At 54.6% G+C, this 21,922-nt stretch overlaps 1 protein-coding gene and 2 non-coding genes across 3 annotated transcripts in view; 2 read left to right on the top strand and 1 right to left on the bottom strand.

The window, feature by feature from the left end:
- Positions 1-18,425, bottom strand: part of VAC14 (VAC14 component of PIKFYVE complex) — a 101,148-nt gene extending 82,723 nt beyond the window's left edge. Inside the window, exons 1-9 of the mRNA XM_062176664.1 lie at positions 18,040-18,425; positions 4,856-5,006; positions 4,520-4,687; positions 3,359-3,421; positions 2,717-2,824; positions 2,257-2,366; positions 1,904-2,010; positions 839-973; positions 262-414 (exon numbers count right to left, since the gene is read on the bottom strand). Of these exons, the coding sequence (XP_062032648.1) occupies positions 262-414; positions 839-973; positions 1,904-2,010; positions 2,257-2,366; positions 2,717-2,824; positions 3,359-3,421; positions 4,520-4,687; positions 4,856-5,006; positions 18,040-18,143 (1,099 nt within the window). The 5' untranslated portion in view covers positions 18,144-18,425. The remainder of the gene's footprint in view (positions 1-261; positions 415-838; positions 974-1,903; positions 2,011-2,256; positions 2,367-2,716; positions 2,825-3,358; positions 3,422-4,519; positions 4,688-4,855; positions 5,007-18,039) is intronic.
- TRNAG-GCC (transfer RNA glycine (anticodon GCC)) lies at positions 7,778-7,848 on the top strand. The gene has a single exon. It is a non-coding gene; the product is annotated as a tRNA-Gly (tRNA).
- Positions 8,454-8,524, top strand: TRNAG-GCC (transfer RNA glycine (anticodon GCC)). The gene has a single exon. It is a non-coding gene; the product is annotated as a tRNA-Gly (tRNA).
- Positions 18,426-21,922: the final 3,497 nt, after the last annotated feature.

Below are 21,922 nucleotides of genomic sequence, written 5' to 3'. Positions count from 1 at the left end.
ATGTCACGGTCTCCAAGGCAGTGAAAGTTCAGAGGCCGGTGCTGGATACAAAACACCTGGGTTCCAAACCCAAGCCATACTGACCAGCAGCCAGGCCCATGCAGCTCGGCTCCCCTGTGTGCAGCTATGTTGTGTGGATGACAGGTCCCCTGTCAGTCATGTGCAGGTATCCCTGGTCGGTTAAGAGAGGCCCTAGGCAAGTCCTGTGCTCTCTGGCTCCCAGGGACCATCCAAGGTGAGGGGTGGGGGCAGCCTACTCACCGCTGGCTGACCCCTCCGGCCTTGCCAGGGAGCTGTCGGGGTTGGCTTCTGCCTGCCTCTGTACCACCGGCTTCGGCTCGTCCGGCTCATCGTCCTCAGGGGTCACCAGCTTCATTAGGCTCTGGTTGCACACATTGGCCACCTCCTTGATGCCTGAGCCCAGTGAGGTAAGGAGCAGCCCAGCTGGGGAGTCCTGCCTCACCCAAGGCCACCGGCACGTGCTGCCTGGTCCTTCCAGAGGCTGTTGGTGGGCAGACAGGCAGCCTGACCCCGTCCCCATCTCCCTGCCACGTCGGTGCCCCTGGAGAGCTTCTCGTTCTTTTCCTAGGGTCCCTTCTCCTCGTTGTGGCCTTCTCACCAACAGGATTTCACCTACCAAAGGGGTGGACGTATGAGCTCAAGAGGATGGCTCCAGATCTGTGAGCACCCAGGGGAGGCCAGGGACAGTCAGCTCCCAGGTCCTTGAATGCAAGGGCCTATCTGGAGTGTGAAGGATCCTAAAGAAGCCCCCACTTCCACTTCAGGGCCCATCTCTTTGAGGCTGTCCTGGTTTCTCATTTCCCAGGGCAAAGGATACTTTTCTTGCGGTCATCGTAGGCCAGACAGGGCAAGACAGCGGTCAGGATCCCCGAGGAGTAGGGCAGCATCACCCGGCCGGCGAGCTGGATGAACTCGCGCATCCAGCACATGGCGGTCAGCTGGATCAGATCATCTGGAAAGAGAGCCGGCAGGTGCAGGGGTCAGCCGAGTGGCCAAGCGCTCCTTCTGACCGACCACACAGGCGGGACGGGACTTGGGCCCAGCAGGAGCCTGGGACCTGACTGCTTCTAGCCTCACCAACACTCTTGCTAGGCACTGCGCTACAGACACGGGCTAGAACACAGTAACGTCCTAGGCCAGACTGTGACAGGAGCCACGACGCTCTACCCCTCATCTCCATGACCTTTAACCAAGAAGTAACGCTCATTTCCTCACCCTTGCATCTGAACTGGCCTTGCGACCTTGGCCAACAGCATGTGGTAGAAGTGGCGGTACGCTTGGCTTAGGCCCAGGCCTCGGGAGACCTTGCTCACTTCCACCCTCTCTCCCGGAACCCTGTTGATGCCACAGGACTGTGCTTGGGCCAGCCTGCTGGATGATGCGACACATGAACCAGGTGCCCCTGTTGCCCCAGCTGGCAACTGGCAGACATGAGCGAGGCCATCCCAGACCAGCCAGCTCCGGCCAGCATGTCAACTGACTGTATGTGTGTGATCAAGCCCAGCCCAGCCCACCAGAGGACCCCTGGACTCATGACTCGTCAGTGACTGCTGTTTTAAGCAATTATGCTTTGTGAGGGCTTGGTACCCAGCACAAAAGCTAACAGATCGTGCCAACCTCCAAGCACATCAACTCTCAGTGCTAAGGCCAAAGTTGCTAGCAAGGTCTCAAGATCTTACCCACTCCTGGTTAGACCTAATGAAAGGGTCTCCATGTGGACAGAAAGCTTGTATCTCTCTTTCACAAAGACCCAACTGTGCTGCTGCCATGGTCTAGTGCTACACAGACCAACACCTGCTTGGGCTCCTCCTGCCCCTCATGGACACTGAGACAGGGAGAGATGGGGGCTTCTGTGGGGGTACCCAGGGCTGGGCACACACACCTGTGGTCTGGCAGTGGATCACCAGGATGTTGGCCATCTCAGCAAACTTGACACTGGAGGGGTTCTTTTTGATTTCTTTCAAGAATTCCCCGAGGACCACCTCGCACCTAGAATGCAAACAGCACATCAGTGTGGAGAGTGGGGTTCAGCCAGTGCCGGTGTCTCCTGGCGGTTAGCCACTCGGAGGGCAAACACCATGGGCCTTGCCAGGCGGGAGGGCTCAGAGGCTGGGGATGGAAGCACATGGGCCAGGAGGAAGAGTCCATCTTGTGCTTTCCTGCCGCGGCCGCGGCCAGCGGGTCTGCAGGCACCCTGAGGGTCCCGGAGGCAGCACCCCCGCCCCGTCTACTCACATTTTCCGAATCTCCTTGCCGTTGTCCCCCAGGATCTGGAAGAGTCCGTCCAGGATTTCCGGTAGGTAGTCCAGCAGGTTAATGTCGGGCACAGACTCCAGAACCAAGATCTGCCGGACACAAAGCAGCTGGGGGCAGAGTCATAGCAGCCCAGGACCCCGTCCCCACCTCAGCATCCCACGGTGGAGGGAATGGTGGTTAGCCGCGACAGACATTCAGAGGCCCCGGGAGAAGTGACGATGGGAAGGACAGGGCGTGGCTACTGCAAACGGCAGTGTTGGCTTTCAAGGGTACAGAGGACGGGCTTTGGTGGGGGCAGAGCTGGAAAAATGTCTCTGGATTATCAGGAGTCCACTGCCCCTGGAGGGTAACAAGGTGGCTTCCCGGAAGCCGTCACTGCCAGGGCGTGCCAGGGAGCAGATGTGACCCCAGCAGGGCTCCTGCTGGCCACAGACCTTACCCAGGAGATGATGAACTGCCGCGCATACTGGTTGTTGGAGTAAATCCGCTCCCGCAGCAAGGGGATGAAGCCCACCAGGTCGAACTTGTTGCTCTCGGTCACGATGTCCTGTGGATCAAAGGCAAGTGAGCTACTGAACGCCAGAGACAGGGCCGCCTGACCTGATTGGTTGGCCCTCAGCTGGCTCCACAGGTCAGGCAGCTGTGCAGGGACACAGCAGAGCCCACGCCAGGCATGACAGGCCCCTGGAAGCTCCATCTTTTCCTAGGCCAAAGGACAAGCAAAACAGGTGGACTGAACACAGGACTCAAAGTCAAGGCAACCAAATGAATGGCAAAATCCCACTCTGTGTAGCCGGAACACGCTCAGCTGTGCCGCCGGGGAAGGGCGGTGTGGAAGGCGACAGGCACACTTCTTCCCTCTGCGTGGGAATGCTAAACAAGGGCCACGGCACAGCTCTGCACGCTGGTTGTGGTGGTCACACAGCTCTACCCTCTTGCCATAGAACCGCACACCAAAGAAGAAACCTTGCTGAGTGTACATTTAAAAACATTGAGGAAAAGTCCAAGAACAGAAAATCTACGCTGCAGAGACAGACGAAGACATCGGTTCTATAAGTGAAAGTGAGGAGAGAACAAATACCTTTAAGAGGCGGTCTAGGAGCTCGGATCCGCTTTTCACATTGGGGTCTGGGTCAGCAGCCAACTAGGAGGCACAGAAATAGAGAACACGGAGGCCACGGTCACGGTCAAAGGTAAGACAAGGAATCCACTGCAAACCTATGGCCACGGCCTAGGTGCAGCCTGGAACTTTTTCTTTTTTAAATAAAGGTTTATTTATATGAAAGTCAGAGTTCTAGAGAGGGAGAGGCTGAGATAGAGAGAAAGGTTTTCCATCTGCTGGCTCACTCCCCAAATAGCTGCAATGGCCAGGGTAGGGCTAGGCCAAAGCCAGGAGCCAACAGCTTCTTCCACTCTCCCACAAGGATGCAGGGGTCCAAGTACTTAGGCCATCTTCTACTGCCTTCCCAGGCACATTAGCAAGGAGCTGGATCACAAGTAGAGCAGCTGGGTCTTGAACCGGCGCCCATATCAGGAGTCGGCACTGCAGGTGGTGGCTTAACCTGCTACACCACAGGGCTAGCCTCAGGCCTGGAACATCTAAGGGCACCTCGTTCTGTGGCCAAACGTGAGACAGGCCTGGGAAGGGCCAGAGGGCAAAATGGACTGTGGCCAAGGAAGCAGGCGGCCCAGTGTGCCCAGGGCCTGCCTTGCCCCGCTGTACCTGGGTCAGGTGGTTGTAGACATCTAGGGGTCTCTGATCGTAAGACCCTGGGTCCCTGCTCCAGGGCAGCAGTGAGGCTGATACTCTACCTCTGGGCTGTAGGGCTGTGCTGCGCTGGGGAGGGGACCCCTCCCAGAGCTGGGAGAGGCGCAGAGGGCATCGGGAACCTCAAAGCTCCTTCCCCGGCAGAGCCTGTGCTAGAGCACTGTGAGGCAGAGAAGCCACTGCCCTCCAGGGGGAACCTGGGACCAGCACCGCCACTGCCTGCCATGGAGGGCAGTGCGGAGCAAACCACCCGTTCCCGTGCCTCGCCTGGGTGGCAGACTGACGCTTTCACAAGATGCAACATGTATGAATTAAACACAAACACATGCTCACTTAAAAAATTAGACTCAACAGACAATGTGTGTCTGCCCTGTTTGCAAGTGGGAAAAGAGACCCAATCACACAAAGTTCCAGAGGTCCCGCTGGGTGGGTGGCCCGAGCTTGGCGCAGCCGAAGGAGGAGCTTCCAGCTTACCTTGCTGAGCCCGTCAAAGAGGACGTTGAAGTGGGGCAGCACGGCGCCTCGGGCCACCTTGACGATGTTGTAGAGGGCCTCGCAGGCGTAGTAGCGCAGCCTGCTGTCTGCGTCGTTGAAGCAGGTCAGCACCGGCTCGATCAGCTCTTTCAGGTACAGCCCTGAGTCCTGCGATGGGGTGGGGGGACAGGCAGCTCAGAGCAGGTCAGACCCCAGGGCAGCAGCCTGCCAGCCTGCTGCCCCCAGGGCCCTTGGCGATGCTCAGGCCTCTGAGGGCTGGCGTGGTCAGAAGCTAGGCCCCCATGGGTGCATCTGTCCCTCAGGGAAAAGGCCCACCTTGCCCAGAGCGATGGAGCAGGCGGCCAGGCCGATGAGGCCCCCTTTCCGGCTGTGGGGGTGCTGGGACAGGGCGAACTCTTGGGACAGGGTCTGGATCACGTGTTTGATCTGCACGGCATTGTTCTGGGCCACGGACTCCCGCACCAGCCTGCAGAGAGAGGAGAGGGCTGTGGGACGGGCAGCACCAGCTGTCCCTGCTGTGGGCTCCATGGGAAGGCGACGACCTACGTGGAAAGGAGAAACGGCAGGCAAATCTTCCCACTCTGCAGGAGGCACTGGGTGCGTGTGGGCTTATTTCCCTACTCTGGCTATCAGTTTCCCTTTGTGTACAATGGAATGAGGAAGTACGGCGCCACCTCAATTCTGGGAATCCAAGAGAACACAAATGTCTCATTTGTGTGAACCAAAAAACACAAGGCATAGGCTCATCAACCGCCTTTAAGCCACACTTTCTCAACTTTCCATTCATGCATCCACTAAGTTTCTTTGCATCTGTGCCATTATTTCCAGTGACACAGCTAGGGACACACAGCTCCACCAGGCCCCAGTCTAATAGGCAAGATCCACATACTAAAAAGTAATTACAGCAAAGTGGCACAAGTGATATCAGACAAGAACATATAGCAGGGAGCAAACATTCAGTGTGGTGCTTAAGATGCCCGCGTCCCATTTCAGAGTACGTGAGTTCAATTCCTGGCTTTGCTTTCCGACTACTGCACATCCAGGAAGGCGGGGGTGACAGCTCAAGTAGCTAGTTCCCTGCCACTCCTTGGGGAGCCCCAGACTGAGCAGCCAGCTTTTGGTTCTGACCCTGGCCCAGACCCGGCCATTGTGTACATTTAGGAAGTGAACCAGCAGATAAGCAAAGTCTGTCTGCCTCTCAAATTGACCAGCAAAAGGACAAAGGCCATCCAATGGGCTACCTCTCCGTGGGCATCCAGGAGGGCTGCCAGAAAGGTGGCACTGGAGTCAGATGGCAAGAGCGCTACTGGGCAGCTCCCAGGCACAGAAAGGAAAGTAGGCCATCCTGGACACAGGGACAAGGCCAGCATAGCACATCCAGGGACATATGTGTGGGAGGAGTGGCTGGAGAGAGTTAGGGAAAAGATGACCTAGTGACAGTTTCCCAGCAATGGGGCAACACGTCCACACCTCTGCTGTCCCAGACCCCTCGGTGGTACCGTGGAGGAGCCGGACTGGGCGCCGGCTTCACAGGAGACCGAGGCCAGGAAGCCGAGCTCTCAGGCGCACTGCGGTGCCAGGGAAGCAGGCCCTGAAACATGGAGGTGGCAGCGGGAACGAGCAGGAAGAGCTGTTTCTGGAGCCCAACAGAAAAACAGGAGTAGCCCACGTAGTACGGAAAGGAAGAGCAGCTGGTGCCTCCAAGGGGTTGACTTGGGCAGTGCATGCCAGGCAGGAGAAGCCAGCACTTCCCAGCAAGCTTTGCGGGAGGAAGCATTTGCCTAGGGGAGAGCAGCAGAGGCAGGTCTGGTTCCCTAACAGACCAGTGTCAGCTTTCAGAGCCCCGTGGATGTGAAGGCCGTGCGCTGCCCTTTGCAAACTCACAGCATCTCAGTGGGTGGGTGTCAGGGGAGGCTTCCTCCAAGTGGGATTTGAGCTGGATCCCAAAGGCAGGGGAGAAGGAAGATGTTCCCAGCAGAAGGTGCTGTGGGGCAAAGCAAGAGGCAATGAGCCCACTTCCTGTGAGGCCCCGGAGGGCAGAACAGCATGGAGGTAAGCCAGGACAGGTGGGTGGCGGGGGTATGTGTGAGACAGAGGAATTCCTGTCGTGGTAACAGGGAAGCTTCGGGATTTGGAAGAGCACATGCAAGGGTCCTAAGAGGCCTGGAGATGCCTGTGGCGGGGGGGACGGGGTGTGTGGGGGGAGGCTCGAGGGTGACACCAGGAGACCAGTGGAGGCACGCAGGTGCCTGGAGGTCATGGGCATATTAAGGTCACTGCCTGGACTTGCTCCTTCACTGCTTCCCAGCCACTCGTGGCAGGCGCACAGCCCAGCTGTTGCATATGTGGGCTCTCAAGTGGGCTTCAGGGATTCTAAGGACAATCATGCCCAAAAGCTCTGTATGGTTCCACCTCACTGTCAGGATCCTCCCAGCAGACAGAGCTGCTTCAAAACCAAATGCACAGACCGTTGAGACAGTGACCCCACCCATTGTTCAGAAGATCTGAACAACAGTTTTAAGATTTAAGACAGGAGGCCGGCACTGTGGCATAGTGGGTAAAGCTGCCGCCTACAGTGCCAGCACCCCATATGGGCGCTGGTTTGAGTCCCAGCTGCTCCGCTTCTGACCTAGCATTCTGCTATGGCCTGGGAAAGCAGTAGAAGATGGCCTAGGTCTTGGGCCCCAGCACCCACATGGGAGACCTGAACGAAACTCCAGGCTCCTGGCTCCGGATCAGCAGAGCTCCAGCCACTGGGGACATTTGGGGAGTGAACCACTGGATGGAAGACCTCTCTCTCTCTCTCTCTCTCTCTCTCTCTCTGCCTCTATCTCTGTATCTCTGCCTTTCATATAAATAAACCTTAAAAAAAAAGATTTAAGACAGTAAGCTGCACAGGGGCCTGGCTCCCCAGCTGGTGGGTGCAGGAGCAGAATGGCTGTTTAAGGAGGGGTGGCACGCATGACCTGGGAGGCACCTCCTCCTCTATCTTTATGGGGCTAAGAGCTATGGATGGATCGAGGGCCTCTAGGACGAAGCTGAAACCAGTGCATAGGCCTCAATTTGCACAGTGGCGTAACAGGCGGGGCAGGGATGGTTCTCCCTAAGCCTGTCTGGTCTGCTGAAAGGGACACACCAGCTGGGTAGGGCCCGAGGATCTGCCAGAGCAGCTGTTTGGGTGGTGACAGAGACAGCCCCTGGAGGAAAGCCACGCAGACACGCCTGAGAACAGCCGGAGCATTGGTGGTTCAGTGGTAGAATTCTCGCCTGCCACGCGGGAGGCCCGGGTTCGATTCCCGGCCAATGCAATGATGGGCTGTTATTTTACCTTTTCCTGAACAGTTTCTTCCCATATAGATCTTTCTTGAGGAGCTGTTTCCCCAACCACAAAGGGTCTGCAGCAGCCAAGGACCCCAGGAATCCCGGCCCATGCTGCCAAGAGCAGCTGGGTTCTCCTGAGAAGTACGGCTGGGCCAGGGATGCCTGGCCCTCCAGCCTCCACCTGGAGGGCACTCACTCGGCGCTGGCTGCGCTCAGCCCTGGCCAGGCTCCAGCAGGAAGCTGGTGAGGAACCTGAGAACAGGACAACAGATCCACATGGAAGGGGATCCGAGGACCCACGGAGTCAGAGGGGGAGACTCACCCAGATGTGCTTTTGCTACTGAGAAGGGAGGAGCTGAGCTCGTTTCTGGCCTGAGGTCTGAAGCACATGACTGCACGCACGCACACGCACGCACACACACACACACGCACCCTCTGCTTCCTGCCTTCTCTCGCTCTGGAGCCTGAGCTTTCCCTGTGTGCAGCTGTGATGTGGCAGCATCTGAGACTGTCTGCTCTATGAATCAGCACACAGGCAAGGGGCCCAGCGTGGGGTTAAAGGGAGGTGCCTGCACAGCTGTTGGCAGCTGGAGCATTGGTGGTTCAGTGGTAGAATTCTCGCCTGCCACGCGGGAGGCCCGGGTTCGATTCCCGGCCAATGCAGCAGCTAACAAATCTTTTTTTCATCCTGAGACTGAATTTGACTTTCACAACACCAAAAGAATTCACAAAATACAGGCTGAGAACTGCCAACGACTTGTTTCTAGCTTGTAAATACCTTCAAGAAAAATACTCTGAATTCAACAAGGACTCAAAACCTGTGGCTCCTTACTCTTGAAGAGTCCAGAATAAGGGGACGCAGCGAAGCCACTGAGAGCAGCTGCACACCCCCCCCCCCCCCCAGCTCTCCTGCGCAGCTGCCTGGCAGCCAGGCCCTGCTTCTGCAGGAGCAATCGGAGCAGGGACGGCTTCCGGGCAGCAGAGGGGGCCCAGGAGGAGACCCAGCCCTGGCTGCAGCACAGGCTCCCCACAACCACATCCTCACTCCAAGCAACCAGGTAGGTCACCCCTCCCAGGCAGGCCCTTGGGTGGCTCTCTGTCAGAGTGGGGTGGGGGAGAGGAAACAAGAGACTATTTAAGGGCCACGATGCAAAACTGAGAAAACAAATCGGAGACAACTGCAAGATGAGGAGGGGCTGGCAAGAAGGGGAACGGCCAGTGTGTGGCTCGCGAGGGCTCTGAGCACGAGCAGGTGTTTGTCCTGGATGACATCACACAACGGCTCAGAGGCAAGGAAGAGTAAGCGCTTGGTTTGGCGGAAGCAGAGGTCACAGGTGACAGGTTTAGAAACACAGCTCCTCCTGGCCTCACCTGCAGGTTAATAACAGGTGTCACGTGTGGCTCCCGACCTGCCGCCTCACAATCCCACTTAGCAGGGGCAAAGGCACCTTTCCTGGGAAGCCAAAATGCACATGGGGAAGGGCATGGGTTACCAGGACTGAGGCTGGAGGCTGGGGGAAGATGTCCACACGACAGGACGTGACCTGAAGTGCACCTGGCTAGGTGCACCAAAACCAGCCCCTGCCAGCCAGGTGGGCTTGTCTCTACTTCACAGGGAAAGTGTGGCGAGTAAAAGGCCACCACAGGGGGAAGCACAGTTAAGTGAAGTTGAAAACCAGGCACCCCAGTTCTCAGGAGCAGTCTCTCTTCAAAGGACCATACACAGTCTCCCCTTTCATCACAGGCTGCAGCCAGCGCTGGGGGATCTGAGGCTGAGCTCATTTTGAAGTTACTCTTTGGTCCGGAAACGCTTGTGATCACAAATCCCTGGGGACCTTCACTGGCACAAGGTCACAGGCACGACTGTTCCATACATATGAAAAGAGAGAATCCATTTCTGCCTGGTTTCCTCCAAAAAGTGCTGAAGAACTGTGGCTGGTGAGGCACCCAACAGGTGGCTCAGAGCCTTCATACCTGACACAAGGGCAGAGTCACAGCGTGGCAGAAACAACTGCTCCCCAGAGGACACAGGCCCTACCACGGGCCATGCCACACCTGCACCACCACCTGCAGTATCACCAAGCTGCCCCACTGGCTTCCCCCTCCCTGCTGGAGAAGGAGCCACAGAGAGCGGAGGATACACATGGACCAGTGTCAGCCAAGGACAACCTGGGACAACCTGAGACCACAGCCGTGGCCTGCACTGGACCCTTGGTGTCTATGCAGCACAGTGATAGTCACAGGCCACGTGTGGACTGGCACGCTGATCACATCCTAGGCACTCACTCTATAATACTCATGGGTCGGTTATTGTTAGGGCAATCTCTTCCCGTAGCTATCATCAAACCAACTTCCAGATTTGAACCAGCCTCAGAGAGAGTAAGTCCCTTTTGAAGGGTTCCAGAGGGTCTGACCCTTGACATCTACACAGTCCACATCCCTTCAGCTGCGGATGGAACACAACCAACCACTGACAGCAGTGCCCCGGTGCACAATTGGGCGCCCCAGGGAAACGCTGCTTTCTCCTAACTCTCTGCCAGGCTGCACAGCGTTGAGACGTCTCTGCACGGTTCCTCCACACACAGGGAGGGCAGAGGAGCTGTGCATTTGGGACGTCTTTGAAACAAAGCCCCAGAGCTGGTCTTCTACTATGAAAGCAGAAACTAGGCAACCACTGGCTGAACGCTGACTGGACACTTTGCATGCAGCATCTAATTTAAACTTTAAAAGAAACCACAGAGTTAGGGACTATGATACCGATTTTACAGCTGGGAGACACCAAGGCACAGAAAAGTTAAGAAACGTACAGAAATCATTCCCACTATGTTATAGCAACCCCCTCGCCAAGTATCAGAGCTCCCACTGGCTGGATGCCCACTGAGCGCCAGGCACTCTGATCCCATTTCATTTGGGTACGCCCAGATGTCACCACTGCTGTCTTAGGTGGCAGAAGCTTTGGCCACTGCACTGAGAATCCCGCTCCCCACCCCCATCCTCCACCTCTGGAACAGTGGTATTAGCGATGACTAGGACTTTGCAAGGTTTTCAGAGACAGAAAGCAGATCATGCACACCACACGCTCAGCACTGTGCGTGCTCAAATGATAGCAGCAGCGCGCAGTGAGAATCAGGGAGATAGGCTAATCTTAGACACCACCTAGGGCTGTGCTCGTGCACTTGATTCTGGCAGGCACCTGCTCCAAGGAGGGGGCAAAGATTAACCCAGAGTCGGTGCTTACTCCTGTACTGTCAAACACACAGCATGGACTTGGGGCTGCAGATCCATCGAGCCAACCCAGATCCCTACATGCCACTCCATGACACCTGTGTTCAGACGGCACATCCTGGGTAAATGCCTCAGCCATGTGCTTGCCGCACGCTGTGGCACCCCGGGGTCTCGCTTGCTCCTCATCCCCACTCATTGACTGGGGAAAATGGCAATGAAGACCTTCTGAACAGGCTTCATCTGGATTCAGTGGCAAGATAGACCCTGGACCTTCACTGGACACAGCCAGCGGAGAAACAAGAGGCGGAGCCGGAGCAGAAAGCCTGATCTGAGCTCAGGTGACAATTTCTGTGAATTTCTGTGAACAAGTGTTCCTCACTCACGCTGCAACCGAGCACCACTGACACTCACTCCTTAAAAACAGATACGGGGCCAGCGCTGTGGCACAGGACATTAATCCTCTGCCTATGGTGCTGGCATCCCATATGGGCACCAGTTCTAGTACCGGCTGTTCCTCTTCCAATCCAACTCTCTGCTATGGCCTGGGAATGCAGTAGAAGATGGCCCAAGTGTCTGGGTCCCTGAACTTGCATGGGAGACCTGGAAGAAGCTCCTGGCACCTGGTTTTGGATTGGCTCAGCTCTGGCCATTTGGGGAGTGAACCAGCATGTGGAAGACCTTTCTCTGTCTCTTTTTCTCACTGTCTGTAACTCGACCTCTCAAATGAAAATAAATAAAATCTTAAAAAAAAAACAAAAACACCACAACAATCCGAGATATGACTCACGAGCCATGAAGTCACTCTTGCAAGGAATACAGGTACATTTACCAAACTGCAACCATCACTTCCACTGATTTTTGGATATCTTTGCCACTCTCCAAAGAAACCCTCTACCCATTAGCTGTCACCCTACGCTCCTTACCTCTCACCCTCATCCCTGGCAAGCACCCCACCGACCTCAGTCTACAGCTCTGCCTGCTGCGGACGCTCACACCTGGACCACGGGCTCGTACAGGCTGCATGGCCTTCACTGCCTGGCGGCCTCCACTCAGCATGAGGCTGTCCTGCTGCATCTCTTTTTAAGATGAGGACACTGAGGCACAGAGCGGTTAACCCAGAGGAGACGAATGCAAGTGCTCACAGGGGCCAGGCAGGAGGCACATGAGCAGGCTGAGGGAGGGAGCAGGCTCTGGGAACCTTGCCAACGCGCACGCTGGATGGGAACGTGGATCCCACAGACCCCATCTCCCCTTGCCTTAAGTGAAACCAAGAAGCTGAACTCTGTAGTACTGTCTCGCAGCGGAACATGCTGTGAGCCAGGCCAAACCCCATGGGCTTGACAGACTCCTGTGCTAAGCAGTTTGCTGATCAGCAGTGGCCCTGGAGGAAATTCTGACCCGAACTCCGGAACAGCCTCAAGCCACCCAGTAATGCATGGTGTCCTCCCTGTAGAGGGGGTGTGCTCCACAGAGCCAGGTCAAACTGGACAGTTCCACCCAGCTCAAGGGCCCCTTGCCCCAGCCCCAGGAGGCAGTGGACATAATTCAGGACTGCAGACCCCACGGGCTTCCTGGGGACGTGACCTGAGCCTTCTCCCAGGGCACCTTCGTCTGCTGACTTCTGGAACTCGGAAGTTCAAGTAAGATCAGATGCAGGGGTATGGCAGATGGGACGCTGGACCCTCAACTGAGAAGGGCTCCGTTCAGATCCAAGCGCCCCTGTGTTTGCACTGCCAGTGTCCAAGATCCTAGCATCAGGATAAGCACCCTCTTATCGGCAGTTTTAGGTGCTCATGGGGACACCACAGGCAGTGCTGGCTCTGTTACCTGAGGAGACGGGCTGCCCAAGGGCAAATTAGTTTCTTTTTAAATTTTATTTGAAAGGCTGTGTTTTTATTTTAGAGGAAGAGGGGAGAGGGGAGAGGAGGATGGGGAGAGGGAGCAACAACCAGAGCTGGGCCAGGCCAAAGCCAGGAGCCAGGAGCTATTCCAGGTCTCCCACACGGGTGCAGGGCCCAAGGAGATGGGCCATCTTTTGGTGCTTTCCAGGCCACAGCAGAGAGCTGGATCTCTGTAAAGTAAAGCAGCCCAGGCTCAAACTGGTGCCCATCTGGGATGCCAGTGCTGTGGACAGCAACTTAACTTGCTTCGTCACAACAGTGTCCTGGGAAACTATGTACGTTCCCCTCTGGCAGGAGAAACCTTCGCCACAGCTGGCAGGCCTTTGAACTCAGGCTTTCTCGCCGGGGTCTGGCGGTAGAGCTGGGGGAAGATGATTTCACCCGCAGGAGCCTCTGCTTCCTCATCTGTGAGAGGATTAAACAGCCTCGAGCTCACAGGGCAGCCATGCAAAAAAAATGGAGAGAGAGAGGTGTCCAATGGCCCAACCAGGGGAAGCGCCTCCACCCCCGCCCCCAGCCCAGATGGGGCAGACAGTGCTTCCCACACGCACGCACGCCATTAGGGGCTGAGCTGTCCCCACCCACAAATGCATGCTGAAGCATCGTCCCAGCACGTGACTGTGAGAGAGGGCCTGTAAAGAACTAAAGTTAAAGGAAGTCAGAAAGGCAGGGCGTTGCTACAGGAAGACTGGAGCCCCCTCCCCCCAAGAACAGGTGCCAGGAGCACACGTGGGTGGGCAGTGGCAGCTGCCTACGAGCCAAGGGCCGAGGCCTCTGAATGGCATCTTGGGTTTCCCAGCCGCTAGACCAGTGAGACACACCCTCTGCTGCGGGAGCCACCAGCTTGTGCAGACCGACACGATCACATCACGCAGGGCCAGCCGGGCTTTCTGAGCAGCGCAGGCGCACTTGCCACCACTCAGCAGCAGTCATCAGTATCCTTTCCCTTCCACTCCACTGACGCGCAGCACTCGAGCTAGAGACAGTGACTGCACCAGCAAAGGCTGAGGCCATCGCCTCCTTGAACACCACAAACCAACCTCCATCTCTGCCTCTGGAATATGCAGATCCCGGATCAAACCTGGCCGACTGCTGGGCTCAGGCTGACAAAGCAGCTGGGGGCTTGCTCTTTGCTGGGGGAGAGCCAGGGACAAGCACCTGCCCAGTGAGTGGACAAGGACAGGAAGGCATGGCCTGGCCCCCATGACCTAGGAGGGGCGGCAGATTTAGGAACAGCAACAGTCGAGTCTGCAGACTTAGCAACAGTAACAATAAGGACAGTCCAGTTTTCTATTTGCTACTCTAATAAATTACACAAACTTCGGGGCTCACTTTCTTGCCAGCTTCTAGAGGCTGCTGGCAGTCCTTGGCTGGAGACTCCCTTATGTCTTTAAAGTGAGTGACACTGTAGTGTCTTAGTTTGTACAAATGTACTCTCTGATGCTCCCAAGAGGATTAACTCGCCTAAGTGACACCACTGTGTTATGTAAGAATTATAATGGGCCCAGGGGCTGCACTAACTACTCCGCAACATTATCTCAAAAATCAAACAGGGGCTGGTCCTGTGGCATAGCAGGCGAAGCTCCCACCTGCGATGCCAGCCTCCCATTAGGTGTGGGATTGAGTCCAAGCTGCTCCACTTCTGATCCAGCTCCCTGCTAATGGCCTAGGGAAACAGTGGAAGATGGCCCAAGTGTTTGGACTCCTGCTATCCATGTGGGAGACCTGCAAGAAGCCCTTGGCTCTTCTGAAGCCAGGCTTCAGCCTGGCCCAGCCCTGGCTGTTGTGAACCACTGGATAGAAAATCTCTGTTTCTCCCTCTTTCTTTGTAACTCTTTAAAATAAATAAAAAGAAATCATAGAAAAAAATCAAACCACCACTGTGTGAGTTCTGCTGCTATTCCCATGTTACAGATGCAGAAATGGGAGCACACAGGCTAATGACCTGGCCCAAGGTCCCCCAGCTGGCTGTAAACGAGAGCCTGAAGCTCATGGGTTGTTCCCTAAGTAGCTCCACAGCCCGCTTTGAACCATTACAGCACCTAGCCTCTCAACAAACCCGGTGTCTTGGCAGAGCGACTTTCCTAAGAACAGCACTAGCTACATCATTTCCAGAGCGCGTGCACTGACTCCCTTTTACCACCCAGACGGTTGCCAAGATTCCAACTCTTCCTTGATGGGGTGTCTACAGCCTATAGGAAACAATAATCAACAGTCTGTGTCTGGCTGTCACCCTGACCAGGCCAAATGAAGACGCTCTTCAAATAATCCACACATTCGTGACGTACAGGAAGCACTGAGGCACGCACAACCCTGGTGCAGCTCAGATAAATGAATCGGAGCTGGCCCAGAGCTATTCTGAAACTTACGTTCTGAGGAACATATCAATCTGGGCACTCCTCACCCCCAAGCTGACTACGCCAAGCCAAGGTGGTCTTTGAGGCCAGTGTTTTTCAAACATTAAGGTACACACAAGTCACCCCAATTTGCTAAAGCGCAGATTCTGATTCCCAGGCTCTGGGGTGGAGCTAGAGAGCCTCTTTGCAACAAACTCGCAGGCCATGCCCAGGCCACACTGGTCCCCAGACTGCAATGTGCTTCCCTACTGAAAACTTATGGTTACTCATTCAGGTGCATACCAACTGTCAGAGGTCACCAGGCACTGTGCTAAGTGCCAAGGACAAATAAGACAAGGTCCTTGCCCCTGGAGTTTTCTCTGAATCCCACAAACCAAGGGCAATGTCCAATGAAGTGAACCCCCCCACCCCGGAAGACAAGACCTTGCAGAAGTGTCTGCAGAGCATGTGCGCTGCGTGCGGGGGGGACACGGATGCTGAGGTGCAGACTCTCATTTAAGGACGACGGTGACTCAAGCCTTGCTCAAGCAGATGTTCCTGAGCAGAGTGGGTGATGCACGAAGCCAGGCATTCCCGCGGCTCCAATGGCAACAAAACCCGTGCACAGGGAACCACGTTTACATGCCATCTCTGGTCCACCTGTTCATTCCCATTAAGACCGGCTAGCGTTAGAGTCAGGATGCAAACAAAACACTCTATAAAAAGAGAGGTCAGCACAGTGGTACCCAGGGTAGGAGCTTCGTGCCAATGGCTGAGATGCTGCGTGGGATGCCCGCATCTCATACTGGAGTGCTGGGGTGTGAGCCCTGGCTCTGCTCTCAACTCCAACTTCCTATCAGTGCACAAGCCGGGAGGCAGCAGATGCTGGCTCAGGAACCTGCATCCCTGACACCCACATGGGAGACCCAGATGGGATCCCCAGCTCCTTGGTTTGTCCTGGCCTAGCCCAGGCTCTTGTGGGAATGATAAGAAAATGAGAGATCTCTCTTTCTTCTTGCCTTTCAAATAATTAAAAATAAATAAAAAAAATTTTTTTAAAAAGTGGTTCCTGATGAGAAAGGCAGCTTGATGGTCGTGGACATACTAAATATTAGAGCTGAGTGGAGAGTTCTCTTATCAACATCCAAACCCCTTAGTTTAGAAGGAAACTAAAATCCAAAGCAGTTAAGGCAGTGGCTCACAAGTAGGGCAATATTCTCCCTTCAGGGAGATCTGACAATGTCTGGAGACATCTCCGGTTGTTACAACTGATGGTGTGCTACTGGCATCTAGTGGGTAGATGTCAGAGATGCTGCTAAAAACCCTACGAGGCACACTGTAATCAAGAATTATTTGTCCCAAAATTTCAAAAGTCCTGAGGCTGAGGCTGGCGCTGTGGCACAGTAGGTTAAGCCACCACCTTCAATGCCCATATCCCATGTGAGTGCTGGTTCAAGTCCCAGCTGCTCCGTTTCTGATCCAGCTCCCTGATAATGTACCTGGGAAAGCAGTGGAAGATGCTTGGGCCCCTGCCACCCTGTGGGACACCCCATGGAGTTCCTGGTTCCTTGCCAGCCCCAGCCCTCGTGGCCGTGTGTGTGTGTGTGTGTGTGTGGGTAAGTCAGCAGATAGAAGATCTCTGTCTCTTCCTCTTTCCCTGTCGCTCTGCCTTTCAAAGAAACAAATTAAGTCTTAAAAAAAAGTGGTGCTGTGGCTAAGAAAGCTTGAGTTACGGAATCTTCTGGAGGCCCAAAGGTGAGTGTCACAACCTGGCATAGAGTACAGCACTCTGGGGCGACGGAGCTGTCACACAAGGTGCACGGCCCCACAAGGCAGCGACAGCGCTGAGTGGCTACCAAATGCCTGAGCTACCGGCAGTGATACTGACGAACTACATTTTAAAACCCTATTTGTCTTTAAGCATTTACACGACATCCGCAGTCACTGGCTGCCCCACCGGACAGGGCAGACTTCTGCTGTCAGTCTCCTGACTCCCAGTCCGGCTTCTTCCAGTTTCACTGCCTGCTTCTTCCTGCTCTTCTGAAATCACAGACCCACTTGCCTTTGTAACTAAGACTTGGCGGGGAAAACAGACAAAGGTCAAATACTAGTTACAAACACCTCAATAAAACATACCCAGTTAAACATCCCCTTTATTCACTGGGGAATACCACAAAGGTATCAGATCTTGGTTACACACATGCATAATAAGGCTTCGGACTACTCTAGCTCCCATTTGCTGAGAAGGGTCGTTTGACAGACATAATACAATCGCGAGGCTTCCGATCTGATTCTCCTCTTGGTCACTTCACAGTCCCTTTCACTTCTCAGAGGCTGGCTAAGAAAGCAGGCGGGGCTACATCACTAGCAAAAATCTCCCGCTGCTGACATCTGTGCCTTCGCCGGCCACTCTCTGATTTGCTGGGACCACACGAGCGAGGCACTAGGCTAAGCACTACACATACACGGTGTCATTTCATTCTCACTGCAGCCCTTTGGGGCCCGGGGAGGCTGAAGAACTTGGCTCATCTCACACAACGAGTCGGGGGCAAAGCCGGGACTCCCCGATAGGGCTCCATACCGCCTGCTCTTAAGCACTGCGCTAAGGGCCTGCAACCTGGGGAAGCAACACCGCCCAGGAAGGCTCCAGGGCTCCCAGCAGGGAAGAGGGCGGGCGGGGGATGCGCGGCCATGGCGGGGTCCCAGCAGTTCTTACTTCTCGATCTCCAGCGCTGCCACTTTCCGCTTTTCGTACAGCTTGTCATTGAGGGCCCGCACGATGTTGGGCGTCAGCGGCGCGAAATCCTTCTCCGGGTTCATGGTGGCAGCTCCGAGGGAGTTCTGCAGCCTCCGACTCTTCAGCCCGCGGCGGCCGGGACAGCGCCGGGGCCACGGGAGTCTGCGGCTCCAAGCTGCCGCCGGCGCCGGCTCATGTACCACGCCGCCCCGGGCCGTCTGTCTCGCTCCGCCTTCGCGCGCCGCCTCGGAACCCCGGCCCAGATCCCGCTCCCTCACGCCTTACCCTTGCCGCCTAAGAGGCTCGCGCAATTCAATCCCGCCCGGCTCCGGCGGCTCTCACGGGGTAGCGGCCATGTTACTAGAGTCACATGACTCCGTCCCGGCTTCCGCCTTCCGCCGCGAGGACCCGCCCCTAGCCGGCCACGCCCCCGCACGCCGGCCGCAGGTGGATTTGCCACGCCCCCGGAGGCCCCGCCCCTCGGTTTAGGGTCCGGCTCTGAGCGCCCCGCCGCAGCCTAAGTGTGTGGTTTGCGACGGCCCCCGCGGGTTGGGTCCTGCCCATTCAGCTGCCGGCTTGGCACGTGGTGTAGACGTTCTTGGGAACGCGGGGCTTCTAGGAGCCTGATTCGTAATTAGTGTAATTTATTCCAGACTTAGCGAATTCAAAAGTTCAGTCCTTTGCCGCTTACCAGTTAATTTCACATTAGCCACCCGTAATACTCTTATCTGATATTTTCCTCTAATCAACTCACTTAAAAAAATCTAAAATTCTTTCCTTAGCCTTGCTTATACCGTGAAATTATGGGTTTAACTGGATGGCTATATATATACATATATATATATATTTTTTTTTCCCCCTGACATTTTAAAATAAACTCAATTAAAGTCGGTGCTACTTGTCTACTACCATTTCGGGGACCAGTAGCGGCCGGTGGCAACAGGCTCTGATCCTGAAGAGACGCCGGGGCCCCGGAGGGCAGAAGCCCCAGATGCGGATGGAGCTGCTGGAAGCAGCCCCTTCAGGTGCTTTGAAAGTTAACTGAAAGGTGGGACAGAAATGGCTGCCAGGTGGTGAAACTTTAAACACCAATCTGTGGCTGGGTTGCAGTTAAAGATGCAGCACCAGGGAGCTGTGAGTCATAGGCGCCCCCAAAGGTGCTGTGTGTGGGGTGGGGCCCAGGAGGATGGATGGTATGGCAGGAGAGGGTTAGCTGCTGTCACAGGGGGTTAGGAAAGGAGTCAGCCCCTCCTTGCCTTCTGCCTTCCGCCATGGGATGGTCTGGTACCATCCCCCACCCCCACATATATAGTTAGTTAGTAAGTAGTCATATTATATGGTAGGCAGAATTCTGGAATAGCTCCCAGGGTTCTCCCCTTTGGCTACATGCCCTGTATAATCCTCTCGAGTGTGAACAAGACTTGCAAACGTCATAGGCTATCACTCACATGATTCCACTACATTATATGGCAGAAGAGATTCTGCAGATGTAGTTAAGGTCCCTAATCGGTTGACCCTGAGTTAATAAAAGGGGGAAGATTATCTTGGGTGGGTCTGATCTAATCAGGCGAGTCCTTACAATGGTTAGATCTAAAGTGGGAGAAGCTCCTGCCGGCCTTGAGGAGTGAACCATCATGTTTCACTGCTCGTGATCAGCCGCGTGGTAAGGGCCCGACCTCAGAGGGATCTCTAGTGGCTGAGAGCAGTTCGTTGACATCAGGTCCTAAGAAAATGGAGACTTCAGTCATGTGGATGCAAGGGTGAATTTCCCCAACACTGCGTGGGGGCAGGGAGACAGATCTTTGCCAACTTGAGCCTCATGATGAAGACACAGCTGGCTGGCACCTTGAAGTCACCCTTGTGGGACTCTGAGCTAAGAATCCTAGACAGTCCATTCACTCCCATGAAAACTGTGAGACGATAAATCGTGCTGTTTTACGTAGCTAGGGTTGTGGTAATTTATGTTGCCACAGGAAACAAATACAGGGGTTAATCCAAAGCCCAGTAAGTCTTGGAGAAACCATGCTTGGATAAACCTGTGAAAAGCAGCCTTTTCCATTCTGGTGTTTTCAGTTGTTAAAACCTTTCCAACAGAATCTGATGAATGAAGTTAGGTGAACCAACAATATGAAAGCTTCCAGAAGTACAGACTCAGCTGCAGAGCTGCACTACTGAGTGGTTTCCTCCTCTCATAAAGTGTTGCTACCAAAGCCTTTTCCGCATGTTTGGCAAAGTTTGTACTGTTAGGACTTTGATGACGGCTTATGCAAAATAATGAAAACAGTTAAATTAATGGGAGTGATTTGGGTCTATTTCCTCAATGCGTATTCATTTCCACTACTATCTAATGTAATCGTTCATCTGTTTCTTTGGTTTTTGGTTTGAATTTTTCTTAAAGGTGAATTGAATTCCCCAGTGGGTTCTAGCGTGTTATGGTTTTTAATAACTGAAACAAGGAGGAAATTTAAAATTTTTGTTACCACAAGGAACTCTCTCTTCCTGAAATTACATTTTGGATGAGGTTGCTGAGAAATCAGTTTCTTATTCAAGGCCCAAACCAATCCCTCATCCTATTTTTAGATTAGAAGCTCCCACAAAGAAGTGATGTTTCAGGAAATGCCAACTGGGGCTGGCGCTGTGGTACAGAGGGTTAAAGCCCCAGCCTGCAGTAACGGCATCCCATGGGGTGCTGGTTCGAGTCCTGGACGCTCCTCTTTTGATCCAGCTCTCTGCTATGGCCTGGCTCCTTGGGCCCCTGCACCTGCATGGGAGACCCTGCCTTCTGGCTTCAGATCAGCTCAGCTCTGGCCATTGTGGTCATTTGGGGAGTGAACCAGCAGAATGGAAGACCTTTACCTCTCTTTAACTCTTTCAAATAAATAAAATAATTATTTTTAAAAAATACCAACTAGCTGAGGTTATGTGTGCATGATTAGGCGGGCAGGGGTGCTGCAGAGGAAGCCAACCAGCCCCTCTACACTGGCCAACCCCACCTCGCTCCGACTCTTCGGGCACAGCGGGTAACCGATGAGGCTGCCGGCCCACTGGCCATCATCTCACAGTGCTTATCCACCTAAGCATCTGTGTGGTGTTGGCTTGTTCGGACAGAACTTGGAATAGTTCTGGAACAAGTTCTGGAACTTAGTAGCAGCTAAGAGGATGCTGGTGACGATATAAAACATTGTCCCAGATCTCGAATTGTTAAAAGCAGATTCTCCAGCAGCAAAGGGGGTTCAGGGCAAGGTGGCTGAAGGCTTCAGAGGTTCAGGGAGTTCTACAATTGGGGCACCGTGAGACCGGGCAGCCTTTGCTGACCTTGTCATATTGTCACCTCTGACTTGATGGGTGTCTCCCTGCAGGAATGGTTGGACCCAGCCTGCCACACCCAGCAGGGGCCATAGCTCTTTCTCTTCACACCTACTAATGGCATCTTCTGTGGTCACAAACGTGACTTACTAGGTAAGTACAGGTCTGAGTTTACAAATATTTTTGAAAAAGCTTAATTTGGTAGTGGCTCTGTGTGGACATGTACTAGGCTAAAGGTCATGGGGAGGCACAAAAGAAGCAGAAGGGGCCCTATCTGTATTGAAACACCTCTGGCAGGTGCAGGGGCTGCTGGGTATAGCACTTCCAGGCCGCAGCCCTGTCATTTCTCAGGGTAGGCCTGTGGTGAGCACTGAGAACAGGAATGTTCAAGAAATCCCCAGGTGCTGCTGCTGGTCCAGGGACCATTTTGGAGCCCTCTTCCTTACTGCATGCATTCCCAAGTGGCCGTCTTCTTCCGTGCCTCCTCCCTCTCTTGTAGGTGGCAGGTGTGCTATGGGGAAAGAGAGGCAGGGAGGGAGGAGCTGGAGGCAGGGGG

This window comes from Lepus europaeus, chromosome 19 (assembly GCF_033115175.1).
Source record: "Lepus europaeus isolate LE1 chromosome 19, mLepTim1.pri, whole genome shotgun sequence".
In the NCBI taxonomy this organism is placed as follows: domain Eukaryota; kingdom Metazoa; phylum Chordata; class Mammalia; order Lagomorpha; family Leporidae; genus Lepus; species Lepus europaeus.
The sequence above is the reverse complement of the archived record's forward strand: the minus strand, read 5'-3'. Positions and strand labels throughout refer to the sequence as shown.